The sequence below is a fragment of the Geotrypetes seraphini genome, chromosome 11 (genome assembly GCF_902459505.1).
Source record: "Geotrypetes seraphini chromosome 11, aGeoSer1.1, whole genome shotgun sequence".
Classification (NCBI taxonomy): Eukaryota; Metazoa; Chordata; class Amphibia; order Gymnophiona; family Dermophiidae; genus Geotrypetes; species Geotrypetes seraphini.
The window spans coordinates 48,487,367-48,502,077 of record NC_047094.1 but is presented as its reverse complement, the minus strand read 5'-3'; the positions used below and the strand labels follow the sequence as shown (position 1 = coordinate 48,502,077).

General features: G+C 46.0%; 1 protein-coding gene across 7 annotated transcripts in view; it reads right to left on the bottom strand.

Annotated features, from left to right (window-relative positions):
- The window catches only part of CFAP70 (cilia and flagella associated protein 70), a 201,122-nt gene that overhangs the window by 126,307 nt on the left and 60,104 nt on the right, over nucleotides 1-14,711 (bottom strand). For all 7 annotated transcript variants that reach the window (XM_033914698.1, XM_033914699.1, XM_033914701.1 and 4 more), the window contains 3 exons: nucleotides 14,206-14,352; nucleotides 10,021-10,107; nucleotides 706-797 (listed from right to left, as the gene is read on the bottom strand). In XM_033914698.1, the coding sequence (XP_033770589.1) occupies nucleotides 706-797; nucleotides 10,021-10,107; nucleotides 14,206-14,352 (326 nt within the window). The remainder of the gene's footprint in view (nucleotides 1-705; nucleotides 798-10,020; nucleotides 10,108-14,205; nucleotides 14,353-14,711) is intronic.

Genomic DNA, 14,711 nt, shown 5'->3' with positions numbered 1-14,711 from the left:
GGGTAGGGAGGGAAAAATATTGTAATAATAGTATGATATAAAATTTTGATAAAGGGTTTCTTTAATTTACAATGTAAGAACATTTATTGATAATTTCAAGTGTTTTTTCATAATTGAATGTAATACATGTATTTCACTTGATGTAAGAATTTAAAAAGAATAAAAATTATTTACAAAAAAAAAAGTAAAACCCTTGGTACTAGGATTCTGTGCAAAGTTTGGAACCTAACATGAGTTTCCCTCCTTTTTTATGAGCCACCAAACTATGTGAAAAATATTACAATAAGAAATTTAAGACCTACTTTGACTTCTCATTTTTCCTGACCTATACTTTCATTCAGGCCATTGAGAAACCCTGCTCTAACAGACCTGACTGGAGCATACATGAATTTTAGAGATCTGGATTCTATGATTCTAAGATAGGAAGTGGCAAGGATTTTTTTTCCTCTTGATCATACAAACAAAAAATCCCAAATATTACAGAATAGGTTGTGGCACAGACTTAGATTACAGTATCTTGTAGCAGGGAGGTCTAGTTTATGGCTGGTGTATCTCAGAGACAAAACAGCATACCTTATCCCAGTCTTGGTGGCAGTCCCAGCCAGATCATAAAGGATAGTTCAAACATCCATTTCAACTGGTACGTCTAGTAGCACCATAGAAATAATTAATAGTAGTAGTAATATTAATCAGTGTTTTACTCACTGTTTTGCCAGATCCTCAGGCAATCGCTTGGGCACCAGTGGTTTCTCTAGAATTAGCTCCAGTATAATGTAAGATTCTGAGTCAGTGTATTGCTGTCAACAGAAAAAGCACAGTTACTTACCGTAACAGGTGTTATCCAGGGACAGCAGGCAGATATTCTCACATGTGGGTGACGTCATCTACGGAGCCCCAACGCGGACAGCTTTTCAAGCAAACTTGATTGAAGTTTCAAGTTTGCACACTGCACCACGCATGTGCATGCCTTCTCGCCCACTAGAGGGCGCATCCCACCTCGTGGTCCTCAGTTCCATAACTAGCAAAGAAGCCATCCCCGGGGAGGCGGGCGGGTTGTGAGAATATCTGCCTGCTGTCCCTGGATAACACCTGTTACAGTAAGTAACTGTGCTTTATCCCAGGACAAGCAGGCAGCATATTCTCACATGTGGGTGACCTCCAAGCCAACCAAAAAAGGGCAGGTGGGAGGATGGCAATTTAGGAAAACAGGTTACGTAACACCGACTGGCCAAACCGGCCGTCACTTCTGGACAAAGTATCCAGACAGTAGTGGGAGGTGAACGTATGAACCGAAGACCAAGTGGCAGCCTTGCATATGTCCTCCACCGGTGTAGAACGGAGGAAAGCCACAGAGGCTGCCATCGCTCTGACTTTATGCCCCGTGACTCGACCCGGGGGCGGAAGACCAGCCTGAGCGTAGCAAAACGAAATACAAGCAGCCAACCAGTTGGACAAGGTGCGCTTGGAAACAGGATGTCCTAAGCGATTAGGATCAAAGGACAAAAACAATTGAGGAACCTTCCTATGAGACCTGGTGCGTTGGAGGTAAAATGCTAACGCCCTCTTACAGTCAAGCGTGTGAAGCGCCGTCTCACCAGGATGGGAGTGGGGCTTCGGGAAGAACACAGGAAGGACAATGGACTGATTGAGGTGAAAATCAGACACAACCTTTGGCAAAAATTTCGGATGAGTGCGGAGAACTACCTTATCATGATGAAACACAGTAAAAGGGGGGTCCGCAACCAAGGCTTGCAACTCATCAATCCGTCGTGCAGATGTGAGGGCAATCAGAAAAATTACCTTCCAAGTCAGAAATTTCAAAAGAGATTTGTCGATTGGCTCAAAGGGAGGTTTCATCAGTTGAGCCAAAACCACATTCAGATCCCACACGACGGGAGGAGGTTTCAGAGGGGGACAAACCTTGATTAGTCCTTTCATGAAGCGTGTCACCAAAGGATGGAGCGAAAGAGAGCGTCCATCCAGGTGTCGATGGAAGGCCGAAATGGCACTGAGATGAACACGCACAGATGTCGTCTTCAGACCAGAATTAGACAGGTGCAACAAGTAATCCAGAACCGAAGACACCAGGACCGAAGCAGGATCCAGGTGATAAGAGGAACACCAGGAGGAAAACCTGGTCCATTTCTGAGAATAACAAAGCCTGGTCGAAATTTTGCGGGAGGCTTCCAACACTTCCCTCACGGATTGAGAAACCCGGGGCGAAGTCAAGGGGCAAGGAACCAAGCGGTCAGGTGTAACGACTGAAGATTGGGGTGCAACATCGAACCCTGACTCTGAGACAGCAGAGAAGGAAACACAGGTAGAAGTAGAGGCTCCCTGGTACTGAGCTGAAGCAGCAGGGAGAACCAGTGCTGACGCGGCCACCGAGGCGCAATGAGAAGCATAGTGGCTGTGGATGATTTGAGATGCACCAACGTTCTCATGATCAGAGGAAAAGGAGGAAACGCATACAGGAACCTCCCTCCCCAGTCCAGAAGAAAGGCATCTGCCTCTAGACGGTCCAGGGAGTACATTCGAGAACAATACAGGGGCAGTTTGCGAGTTTCCGGAGAGGCAAACAGATCCACCTGCGGGGTTCCCCAGCGGTCGAAGACTTCGCGCAGGACTCTGGAGTTGAGAGACCACTCGTGCGGCTGAAGAAGCCGACTGAGCTTGTCTGCCAAGCAATTCCGGTCTCCCTGGATATAGACCACCTGTAGGAAGATGTTCTGGGAGATCGCCCACTCCCAAAGGCGAAGTGCCTCCCTGCAGAGGGACCAAGAGCCCGTCCCACCCTGCTTGTTCACATAGTACATCGCCACCTGGTTGTCCGTGCGAATGAGGACTACCTGATCGTGGAGTAGGTGGGCGAACGCTCGAACCGCCAGAAAGATGGCACGAAGTTCCAGCACGTTGATGTGACAGCGACGGTCCTCCGCCGACCACAGACCCTGGGTCCGTAGACCGTCGAGGTGGGCCCCCCACGCGTACTCCGAGGAGTCCGTGGTCAGAACCGTGCGATATGGAGGGACGAGAAATAGCAAACCCCCGGAAAGATTGGAAGAGTCGGTCCACCAACGGAGCGATCGTCTCAAGGAAGGAGTCACCGCAATGAGACGAGACACCGGATCGCAATCCTGGCGCCACTGGGAAGCCAGGGTCCACTGAGGAATTCTCAGTTGTAGCCTGGCAAACGGAGTGACGTGGACCGTAGATGCCATGTGGCCCAGAAACATCATCATGCGCTGGGCTGACACGACAGGCAGTTGAGAGACCAGACGGCCCAGCCGAACCAAAGCTTCCAACCGAGGAGGCGGGAGGTATGAACGTAGGCGCACAGTGTCCAGCACTGCGCCTATAAACTGAAGTGACTGGGCCGGGGACAACTGCGACTTGGGAAAATTTACCTCGAACCCCAGGCGTTGAAGGAAGATGATAGACTGTCGGGTCGCTGAGATAACCCCCTCCCTGGTCGGGGCTTTGATCAGCCAATCGTCCAGGTACGGGAAAACATGAAGCCCACGAGATCTCAGGGCTGCCGCGACCACTACCATACACTTCGTGAAGACTCGAGGGGACGAGGCCAGGCCGAAGGGAAGGACCCTGTACTGAAGGTGCAGTTCTCCCACCTGGAACCGTAAAAATTTTCGGAAGGCGGGATGCACCGGAACATGGGTGTATGCTTCCTTCAGATCGAGGGAGCACATCCAGTCCCCTTCCTCCAAGAGAGGATACAAAACCGGGAGAGACAGCATCCGGAATTTCTCCCGGACCAGGAACTTGTTGAGCTTCCTGAGGTCCAGTATGGGGCGTAAGTCCCCGGTCTTTTTTGGGACCAAAAAGTAACGGGAGTAAAAGCCCGTCCCCAGCTGGTTGTGGGGTACCGGTTCCACCGCCCGAAGCTTCAACAGGGCCTTGGCTTCGGTCAGAAGGATGGGAAGTTGGGCCCGATTGTAAGGGGAAGCCCCCGGAGGTTGATCCGGCGGCGCTGACAAAAAATTGAGAGAGTAGCCCTCGGAGACGGTCCGGAGCACCCAAGCATCGAATGTTATCTCGGTCCAAGCCGCGTAGAAGGACCGGAGACGCCCCCCTATGGGAAGGGGTTCCTGTAAGATCGCGGAGGGGAACCTGCCCCATCCGCTCAGCCCGTCAAAAAGACGGCGCGGGTTTGGAAGGACCCTGCGCCGGGGCTTTCGTCTGTCCCCCTCTGCCCTGTTGAGATGGGCGTCTAGGTGGCGGCCTAGAAAAAGCCGGGGTTGACTTTTGGGGATACCGCCTCGGAGGAGGACGGAAGGGTTTCTGCGGCGGGGGCCTAGGTTTGGGACGGACCAAGGAGGCCAACGAGCGCTCCTGTTCCGACAACCGTTTGGTCGCCGCCTCTAAAGACTCATCAAACAACTCGGACCCCACGCAAGGCAAGTCTGCAAGACGTTCCTGCAGGTTTGGGTCCATATCGAGGGTGCGAAGCCAGGCCAGACGGCGCATGGCCACTGCGAAGGCCGACACCCTCGAAACCAGCTCAAATGTATCGTACACAGCATGGAAAAGGTACAAACGCAATTGAGACAGGTTGGACATAAATTTGTCAAATCCCGCCCTTCGGGAGTCCGGTAAGGAGTCACGATATTGAGGGAGGTCCTTCACCATGCCACGCAGATATGAGGAAAAGGTGAAGGCATAATTTAGTACCCTGGTGGCCATCAGGGAATTAGAGTAGAGGCGACGGCCAAACTTGTCCAGGGTCCGACCCTCCCTGCCGGGTGGAACCGCCGCAGAAACCCGGGAGGGTTGTGTCTTTTTCAGGGCAGACTCTACCAGTAAGGACTGGTGGGAGAGTTGCGCCTTCTCAAACCCCTTGGTAGGTACCGTCCTGTATTTCGACTCCATCTTGGACGGGACAGACGGGACTGTAAGAGGGTTAGCTAGATTTTTCAGCCAGGTCTGTAGGAGGACCTTATTTAAGGGGAACCGAGGGGCCTCCCTAGGTGGAGTGGGGAGGTCCTGCTCCTCTAGGAATTCCTTCGTATACTGGGAACCCGCCATGAGGTCCAAACCAGGGCTCGTGCCATGTCCTGCACAAAAGTGGAAAAGGAGGACGGCCTGGCGGGCGGTGAAGGGGTTCTCGACCTCTCCGCCGAACAAACGGGAGAAACCTCGTGAGAATAATGGGGTTCTCTGCCGGACCCCGAGCCCCACGAAGTCAGCTCCAAAGGCCTCGAGGGGGTAGGAGAACGTCTCCGCCTCGAAGAGCCTCTAGGCGAGGTACCCGGAGTCCGGGGAACGGAGGCACTCTCCCTTCTCCTCGGTGAGGAGTGGCGGGAAACCCTTCTAGCAGGGGACCGGAGAAGCCTCGGGTTATCGAGGCGCAACTCCGACACCTGCAAAGCCTCGCCCCCGAGCGGCGAGGAACGGTCACGCCGCCGAGGAGAGCCCCGCGAACGCTTCGGCTTCCTCGGCCGACGCCTCGTCCGAGGTCGAGTTGAGGGTGAGGAGCCCCAGGAGGACCTCGAGGAGGAGGAGGAGGAAATGCGTCGCACCCGTCGCACCTTGTCCCGGGGCCGCACGCTGCGCTCAGGCAGTGCCCCCGAGGCCGAGGGTAAAACCGAGGCCGAGGTCGGTGGAGCCCCGATACCCGAGGCCGAGGTCGCCGAGGTCGGGGCCTCCGAGGTCGAAGCAGTCGGGCCCGAAGCCCGCTGCTGCTGTTCAAGGGCCCCCGACAGCTCCGACGAAATCAGAGCTCGGAGGAGGTCCTGAAAGGCCGGAATCCCGACGAAGGTCGGGAGGTCCGAGGTCGGGGCACACTCCCTGGAGGGCGACCTCGGTCTCGAGTATTCCCTCGGGGCGTGCGTGGCCGGAGTTTTAGGCGGGGCCGAGGACAACCCACCCGCCGTGGTAGGAGCAGAGGATGGCTTCTTAGCAGACCCTGTAGGGGATGGAAAGGAGGACTTACCCGAGGCAGGTTTTGTCCCCGACGTCGACTTTGAGGTCGAGGGACGAGGCGAAGCCGAGGCCCCCGAGGTCGCCGAGGCCGAGGTCAAGGCCGGGGCCGAAGCCGAGGCCGACGTCGAGGCCCTCACCGGCGCGGGGTCAACAGTAAACAACTCCGCCATTCTCGCCCGTCGGCGGCGGAGGGCTCTGGGCTGGAACGTTGAACAGCGGTCACAGGAGGCCGTAGGATGATCGGGGCCCAGGCAAATTATGCACCACCGGTGGGGGTCAGTTATTGACAGCAACCGCTCACACCGGTTGCATTTCTTAAAGCCCGTCACAGGACGGGACATGAACAAAGAAACAGGCCGGGAACGAACGACGTCCCGCGGCCACGGCTGCCGGGAGCCCCCGGAGCCGAACGAAAAGTAAAGTTTTTTTTTTTTGTTTTTTTTTGAAAAACGGATCGGGAACGACACGAAAAGAAAAAATATAAAGCACAGCGACCGATTAGAATCCAGACGCGGTGACAGAAAGGCAGGCAAATGGAGCTCAAAATCCACAGGGCTTACTGGCTCCGCAGAAAAAATTGAACTGAGGACCACGAGGTGGGATGCGCCCTCTAGTGGGCGAGAAGGCATGCACATGCGTGGTGCAGTGTGCAAACTTGAAACTTCAATCAAGTTTGCTTGAAAAGCTGTCCACGCTGGGGCTCCGTAGATGACGTCACCCACATGTGAGAATATGCTGCCTGCTTGTCCTGGGATAAAGATATTCACTCAGTCTTATGAACCTTAATTGCAAACTTAAGGGTAATTTTATAATGGACCACCTAATTTGTAAAGAAGAATATAAATAAAGAAGGTATGAACATACGTACCCTTTCAAAATTATCCCATAAACAGTATCCACACACATTTGTGCTTGTTATTTAGTACAACTCGTCCAAAAAATAGGAGTTCAATTTCAATAAATCCTATACACTTACTCAGAATCTCTATATGCTTTATGGTATAGGACGGGGGTCGGCAACCTGCGGCTCCAGAGCCGCATGCGGCTCTTTTCCACCTTTGCTGCGGCTCCGGTAGTGTGTCACGCAGGCATGCAGTTACAAGCCGGCGTCGCGGCGGGAAATAGCCATGCTGAGCAGTGAGCTCAGCACATACACAGATGAAAGCCTTGCTTGCTGATTGGTCCGGCGGCCCCGCCCCGCCGTGCCGCCGGACCAATCAGCAAGCAAGGCTTTCATCTGTGTAGTGCTGCGCTCACTGCTCAGCATGGCTATTTCCCGCCGCGACGCTGGACTTGTAAGGTGCCTGAAAAAGAAATCATCCTGGCCGGGGTCGGTGTCATGCTCCGGAGATCTACAGCCTTCCTATCTCCCTCTCCCTTCTACCTGCTTCCGGCCACATCCCCTGCTCCGCGGCTCTCTTCGGCAACTCAGCAGCAGCGATCGACACAAGCTTCTGACGTCGGGGCCTACCCTCTGCGAGTCCCGCTTGTTTCAACTTCCTTTTTCCACAAAGGCGGGACTCGTAGAGGGAAGGCCTCGATGTCGGCAGCTTGTCTTGATCACTGCTGCTGACGAGTTGCTGAAGAGAGCCGCGGAGCAGGGGGGTGTTGCCAGGTGCAGGTAGAAGGGAGAGGGCCAGATGCAGGACTCGTGGGTGAGGGAGCAGAAGAGAGAGAGAAAGAGAGAGGGGAGGGAAACAAAAGGAAATATTTCATACTGGGCTGGGCCGGAGTGGAGGGAGGGTGGAAAGATTCTAGCTACAGGGTGCAGTAACAAAGGAAAAGGGGGGAAAGCTGAAAATGGAGATAGTGACACAAAGAAGAGAAAGGGTAAGCAGGACCTACTGAATAAGGATAGAGATACAGAGGGGACATGAAGAGGAGGTGAAATAGAGACATAGAAGTAATGCTGAAAAAGTGGGGGGGGGGAGATAAAGACATTGAAAGGGCAAATGGTGAACATGGCGTAAAGATAAGGACAGAGACAAATGAAGATTCTGAAAAAGTGGTGAGATAGGGATATAGGTGAGATGGACACAAAGAAGGGTGATGCTGGAAAATAGGTGGAATGGTAATTCTGACAGACACAGAAGGGAAATGCTGGATCAAGGAGAGATGGGGCTCAGGCTGGATGGAATGAGGAGAAATGCCTTGTTGGCCCGGAACTTCCTCTCCTACGTCAGAATTGACGTCAGGGAGCGGAATGCTGGTCAGCGCAACACTTCTGCAGGGAAAGCTTGGGACGGTGGTGGCTTGGGGGCTGTTCCCCGATTGCGGTGGCAGCAAACCGAGTGGCTTGGGGGACGGCACGGAGACAGAAAGAAGGGGGAACAGGGAGACAGAAAGAAAAAGTTGGGGGAGAGAATGAGGTCTGGAGGAGAGGAAACATACAGGAGGCTGAAAGAAAGGAAGAAAGATTGGATGCACAGTCAGAAGAAGAAAGTGCAACCAGAGACTCATGAAATAACCAAATAGCAAAGGTAGGAAAAATGATTTTATTTTCAATTTAGTGATCCTGTATATAGCATTAAGATAAGAAACAATATATGCAGTGTTAGATTTGTTTTATAATGGTTTTGCGGCTCCAAGTTTTTTTTTTTCTTTTCGAAAACGGGTCCAAGTGGCTCTTTATGTCTTAAAGGTTGCAGACCCCTGGTATAGGATATGTTTCAATAAACATTGTTTTATTTTAAATTTCAATATAGAGCCTTATGCTTTTAAATAAGTGAAGTGTTCAGTACCATTCCAACTGCATTCGAGCCTTCCATGTCCACTTACCCCCACATGGACAGTGAGTATAACAAATGACCAGGGCAATGAACTTATCTGCTTAGTTGCAGCACTACAGTGCCCCAGCCAAATTTCTTAGATCTTATGTGATTTTTCAGCGGCTCTGCAGGTGGGCAGATCTGAGTGAAGCACCCTGTGTTGGTGACCCATCAAAAGCATGCTGGACATTGGCGTGGCGACATTTGCACGGACAGATGCGCACCGCCTTTCTGGCCTTCCCGTTTGCACTGTGAGGTGGTGTGTGTGTGGAGAACCCCCCCCACACACACTAAACTTACAAGTCCTCGTGCTCCCGTTGGGGGGGAGGTGTGTGTGGGGGAACCACCCCCACTACACTGAAAACTCCCAAAGAGTGAAAACGGGAAGGATAACGGGAGTTTTCTGTGTACTGGGAGGATTCTCCCCCCCCCAACAGGAGCGCAAGGACTTGTAAGTTTACTGGGGGGGTTCTCCACCCACACCCACACTCACAGTGCAAATGAGAAGGCATAAAAGCAGCGGTAGCTGGGGGGCGCATTTGTCCTGCACGCAAATGTTGCCACGGGATTGTCAGCACGCCAATGTCTAGTGCACTTTTGACGGTGTACCCCCTGTGTTGCTTGGGTGATGAATATGCTGCTTAGGTCCAGTAGGTTTTGGGTGGGCTCACCTTACACCATTAGGGATTTATGGTGAGATGTGTACCTGGGCCATGAATGTATATGAAATTCACTGCAGTGATCTCTAAGGTGCCCTACTGCTCTGCTGGGATGTCTGTGTGGCTAGCCTACTAAAAAATGCTGGCCCACTCCTAAGTCCCAATGGCTTGTTTTGTGCGTTTTTCTTTTGGACGCTTTTTTTCAAAAATAGTTTAAAAAGATTGATGCACCAAGGATAAGCACATCTAAGAAATGGCCATTTTCAAAACAAAAAAGACGGACTTTTCTGTTTCAAAAATGCTCATGTTTGCTACTGGATTTTTGTACGTGTTCCGCAAAATGTCCAAACTTGGATGTGGACTTCATATCGAAAATACCCCTCATCTACTCCAGGTTTATTTATCCTTGCTGAAGATGCTATAAAGAATAATGAAGAAACACTGACTAGAATGTATTACATAGATTCTTTAGTCCTAGCCTTTCCCCAAGATGGAAGAGTGAAGGAACTTTTGCTATAAAGAAACACAAAGCTCCTCAATTCACAATCTCTTCAAGTATGAAATATCAGAGAAGACGGCACAAGAAAGATGGCTACAAGGTATTCACACACTAACATCCCATTTACTTCATGGACTCAGCAGTAAATGATTACCTGGCCCTCTACATTCTGAATGGATATGAATTGGTCCGACTCTGATGCATTTTCAGTCAAAGCTGTTTTCATTGGCATGAAGGATGCCTAAGAAGAAATACAAAACAAATGAATGTTATTTAATGCTCCTGTTTAATTTTCGGTTCTGTGCCATGGGCTAGATTTTCAGCAGGATCTAAGCAGTTGACTAGGAACTAGCCAGCTCGATCTCAAAGGAAAAGACTCTCCCTTCTCAACTGCTAAATCTAAGGTTCCTTTATATTAACTTTCCTGGCACTGTGGGGGGTCAGGTTTGGGAGAATGGAAAGACTTAGCTAGTTTTGAGCAGCTCAATGACAAAATGGTTAAAACTGACCCTATTTCAGGACATGTTTTTAAAGGAATAGCACACCTATGGCCACCTGAATATGCCCAATCTCATTTAAAGAAGTAGGAAGCTCATGGCTGCTCCGCTGAAGATAAAAAGGCATGGGGAAGGGGCGTGCACGTGCGGCCGGGGGGGGGGGAGGGGGAAGGGTGGGATGGGGTGCCACTGCCCCGGGCACCGCTCACCCTCGCTACATCACTGTCCACTATTATTGAGGCTTTGAAAAAAATCAAAAGCACTAGTTATTTTACATGGAACATATCTGCTCACGGAAAGAGCCAAGAAAATCAGCAGGTTTTATTAAAATATAGACTCTTTTTTAACTCTATCATCTAGATTATGCAGTATATTTTTAAATTCTTTAGGAACCTAATATACTGTTTCATGGTCACTGACACACTGAATGCAATTTCTAATTCAGGGTTACTGATTGGGTTTATCCCTTTTGTCTCTCAGATGATGGAATTGGAATTTGGGGAGTGGAGATAAGGGGGCTGAGTATTCTTTACTTGTAACTATAGATACTGTTCTAGTATGGACACAATCAATTTTTGTGTTAGTATTGTTGTTTAAAACTTAATAAAAATAGTTTAAACCATAAAGTCCAAATGATCTTGTAGGATGAAACTGTCAATATGCCTCTTAGCAAAGGTGTACAAACTCAATTATAAAAAAATCTTTTTTTTTTTTATTTATTCATTTTTGATTCCTTACAACAAGTGAATTAAACAAAATACAAACAATTTTCACATATCACTTGAATTTACAAACAAATATTCTTGTAAGATAAAATAAATACCCCCTTTTTATCAATATTCCTAATTCCATATGATATACATTTCCCACCAATTATAAAAAAATCTAATCTGACCATTCTAAGTCCTCTCCCCTCCAGTCACCTCTTCTCATTATTGGAGATGAACCTAATAAGTGCCACTTTATGTTTTAAGTTTTTATTGATTTTTTCATATAACAACAAGTGTCATAAATTTTCATACAAGTATTTTAACAATACACTTGATATTTCTATAATGTATTCTATATAAAACATATCTTATATTATCCTTATTATGATTTTACATATCATATAAACTGTAATGATTTTATCAATTATTATGTAATTATGAATCTTCTTCCCTCCCTTTATTTTGTTATTGTCACATAAGAATAACATCTATTATGATAAAGTATTTATAATTTATGACAAAGAGAATAAAAATCTTACCCCTCCCACCCTCCCTTCTTCTTTTTTTTTTTTTATTGATTTTTTCATATACCAACAAGTGTTATAAATTTTCCATATAATTGTCTTAACAATACACTTGAATTCTCTATAATGTACTTTATATAAACCATATTTTATATTATTCTTCTTATGAATTTATATAACATATATATTGTAATAATTTTATTAATTATTACTTAATTATGAACCTTTTTCCCTCCCTTTATTACATTAATTTCACATAAGATTATCACTCATTATAATACATTATTTATAATGTATTATAAAGAGAATAAATTCTTTACCCCTTCCCTCCCTCCCTTCTTTAACCATTATCTTATTATGGGAAAAAATTAAAATCATTCATTGCAAAAATCTGTTAATGGTCCCCAAATCCTCTTGAACTTATCCATATATCCTTTTTGTGTTGCAAATGTACGCTCCATCTTATATATATAGCAAACTGAGTTCCACCAAAAATTATAGTTCAATTTGTCATAATTTTTCCAATTATGTGTAATTTGCTGTACTGCTACTCCAGTCAATATAAATAAAAGTTTATTGTTATTTGATGAAATTTGACTTCGAATTCTCATTGCAGTACCAAACAAAATCGTATCATATGTCAAGGCTACCGGATTTTCTAACATCCTATTAATTTGAGGCCAAATTGATTTCCAAAATATTAATATGAATGGACAATAGAATAAAAGATGATCTAATGTCCCTGGTTCAAGATGACAATGCCAGCATCTATTAGACTTAGAGCTATCAATTCTATGTAAACGTGTAGGGGTCCATAAAGCTCTATGTAAAATAAAAAACCAAGTTTGTCTCATAGAAGCTGACAATGTACATCTTAACCTCCAAGACCAAAGTCGTGGCCATTGAGATGCATTAATTTGATGCTTAATCTCAATGCTCCAAATATCTCTAAGACCATTTTTTTTCTTTTTATGTACGAATCCAGATATCAATTTATACCACATTGCGGCCTGGTGACCCATGGAATCTATCTGAAAACATAAGAATTCCATACTATGATAGTTATTAAGATTTTTCCATTCAGGGAACCCTACCTGAATGGTCTGCTTCAATTGCATCCATCTGAAATATTGTGATTTATTCAAACCGAATTTATTTTGCAATTGTGAAAATTCAAGCAGTTTACCTTTATTTATTACATCCTCTAAAATCCGAATTCCAGCAATCATCCAATGTTTCCAGATAATTTTAAAACCGCCAACTTTGATCTTTGGATTGAGCCATATTGTTTGAGTCGTTGATTTAGTTATTGGGATAGGAGTTAGATTACTTATATATCTTATAGTTTTCCAAGTATCAACAAATATTTTGTGATCCTTATATAACCTTGGCATTTGAATACTGATAACATGACTCAGACGTAAAGGAAACATTAATCTCCATTCTAACCAGAACCAATCTGGTATATGTTCAATGGGCTCTGGGAGGATCCAATACATACCATGACGCATAATATAGGCTTGATGGTACCTATAAAAATTTGGAAAATTTACCCCTCCCTCCGCGATTGGTCTTTGTAAAGATACTAGAGCAATTCTGGGGTTTTTTCCAAGCCAAATAAATTTTGTTAACATCTTATCCAATTTTTTGTAAAAAGACCCCTGAAAAAAAATTGGTATCATACCCATTTGGTAACAAACTACTGGTAATATCATCATTTTTACAGTTTGTATTCTCCCCCACCAAGATATGCATAAAGGATTCCATTGTTCACACATTTCTGACACTTTTTGTAATAAATTTTTTTCATTAATTTTCATAGTCTCATCTATAGTTTTTGTAATCCAAATTCCTAAGTATTTTAATCCTTCTTCTTTCCAAATAAAAGAAAATGAGTCAAATAAACATTTTGTACAATGTACATTGAGTGGAAGCACTTCTGATTTATTCCAGTTTATTTTATAACCTGAAAATTTTCCAAATTTTTCAATTAATTCAAGCAAATTTGGAATGGTTGTTTCCGGATTTCTCAAATAAAGTAAAATATCATCCGCATATGCTGATAGTTTATATTCTCTATCTGAATGCGGAATACCCTGTATCTCCTTTACCTGTTCTATAGCTAATAACAAGGGTTCCAACACGATATCAAAAAGCAAAGGAGATAGTGGACATCCTTGTCTAACCCCCCTCTGTAGAATAAATCTTTCTGAAAAATTATTATTGATATATAATCTAGCAACAGGGGAGCTATACAATGCTTTTATTATTTGTATAAATCCGGATCCTATACCAAACCATTCCATTGCCTGATACATGAAGGTCCATTCCACTCTATCAAAAGCTTTTTCAGCATCTAATGAAATAGAGAATGCTGGGTCATTAATGGATTTTGTCAAATATAACATGTGATGTGCTAATCTAGTATTAGGAGATGAATGTCTTTGAGCAACAAAACCTGTCTGATGCATATCTATAATGAAAGGGAGAGCTTTAGCCAATCTTAACGCTAATGCCTTAGTTAAAATTTTTCCATGTCACTTTGAGAAAGGTTCAAGGATATGTTTTGTCCCTCCTCCCTGAATCTCTGGGACCCTTGTGTTTTTACCTTTCTTGAAGAATCTTTTGTTCCCTTGTCATCCTTTGAAGCTCTACTTGATGGATGTTTAGCAGGTGGAGAGCTGATCCCTAGAAGATTGTAACCTTGTTTGGACTGTCGCATAATTTCACGTAGGACACTAAACTGTTGCTTGGTCTGCAAGAAAGAAGGGAATAGACTCTGGATTGAGAGCACCATAAGAAAATTAATGTTATCTAGCCCCTGCTCCTTCTGGAAACTGCTCCTTTCTTGCACTCTTATCCCTAGATTCTGTATAGGTTGCCCAGATTTGGGCACGGATCCAACATCTGTGCACAAGCTAACAGATAATTAGGCACTAACAATCAATTATTGAAGTTAAAAAGCACTTAATTGGCAGTAATTAGGAGTAACATGCAGATTTTCCCTATGCCATAATCTATAACATGCATGCTTAAATTTCGTAGTATACAATTCAAAAGGGGGTGTGGCTAGGACCTCCAGGCCCACCTAGTTTTGCCCATCCCTGCCCTAAT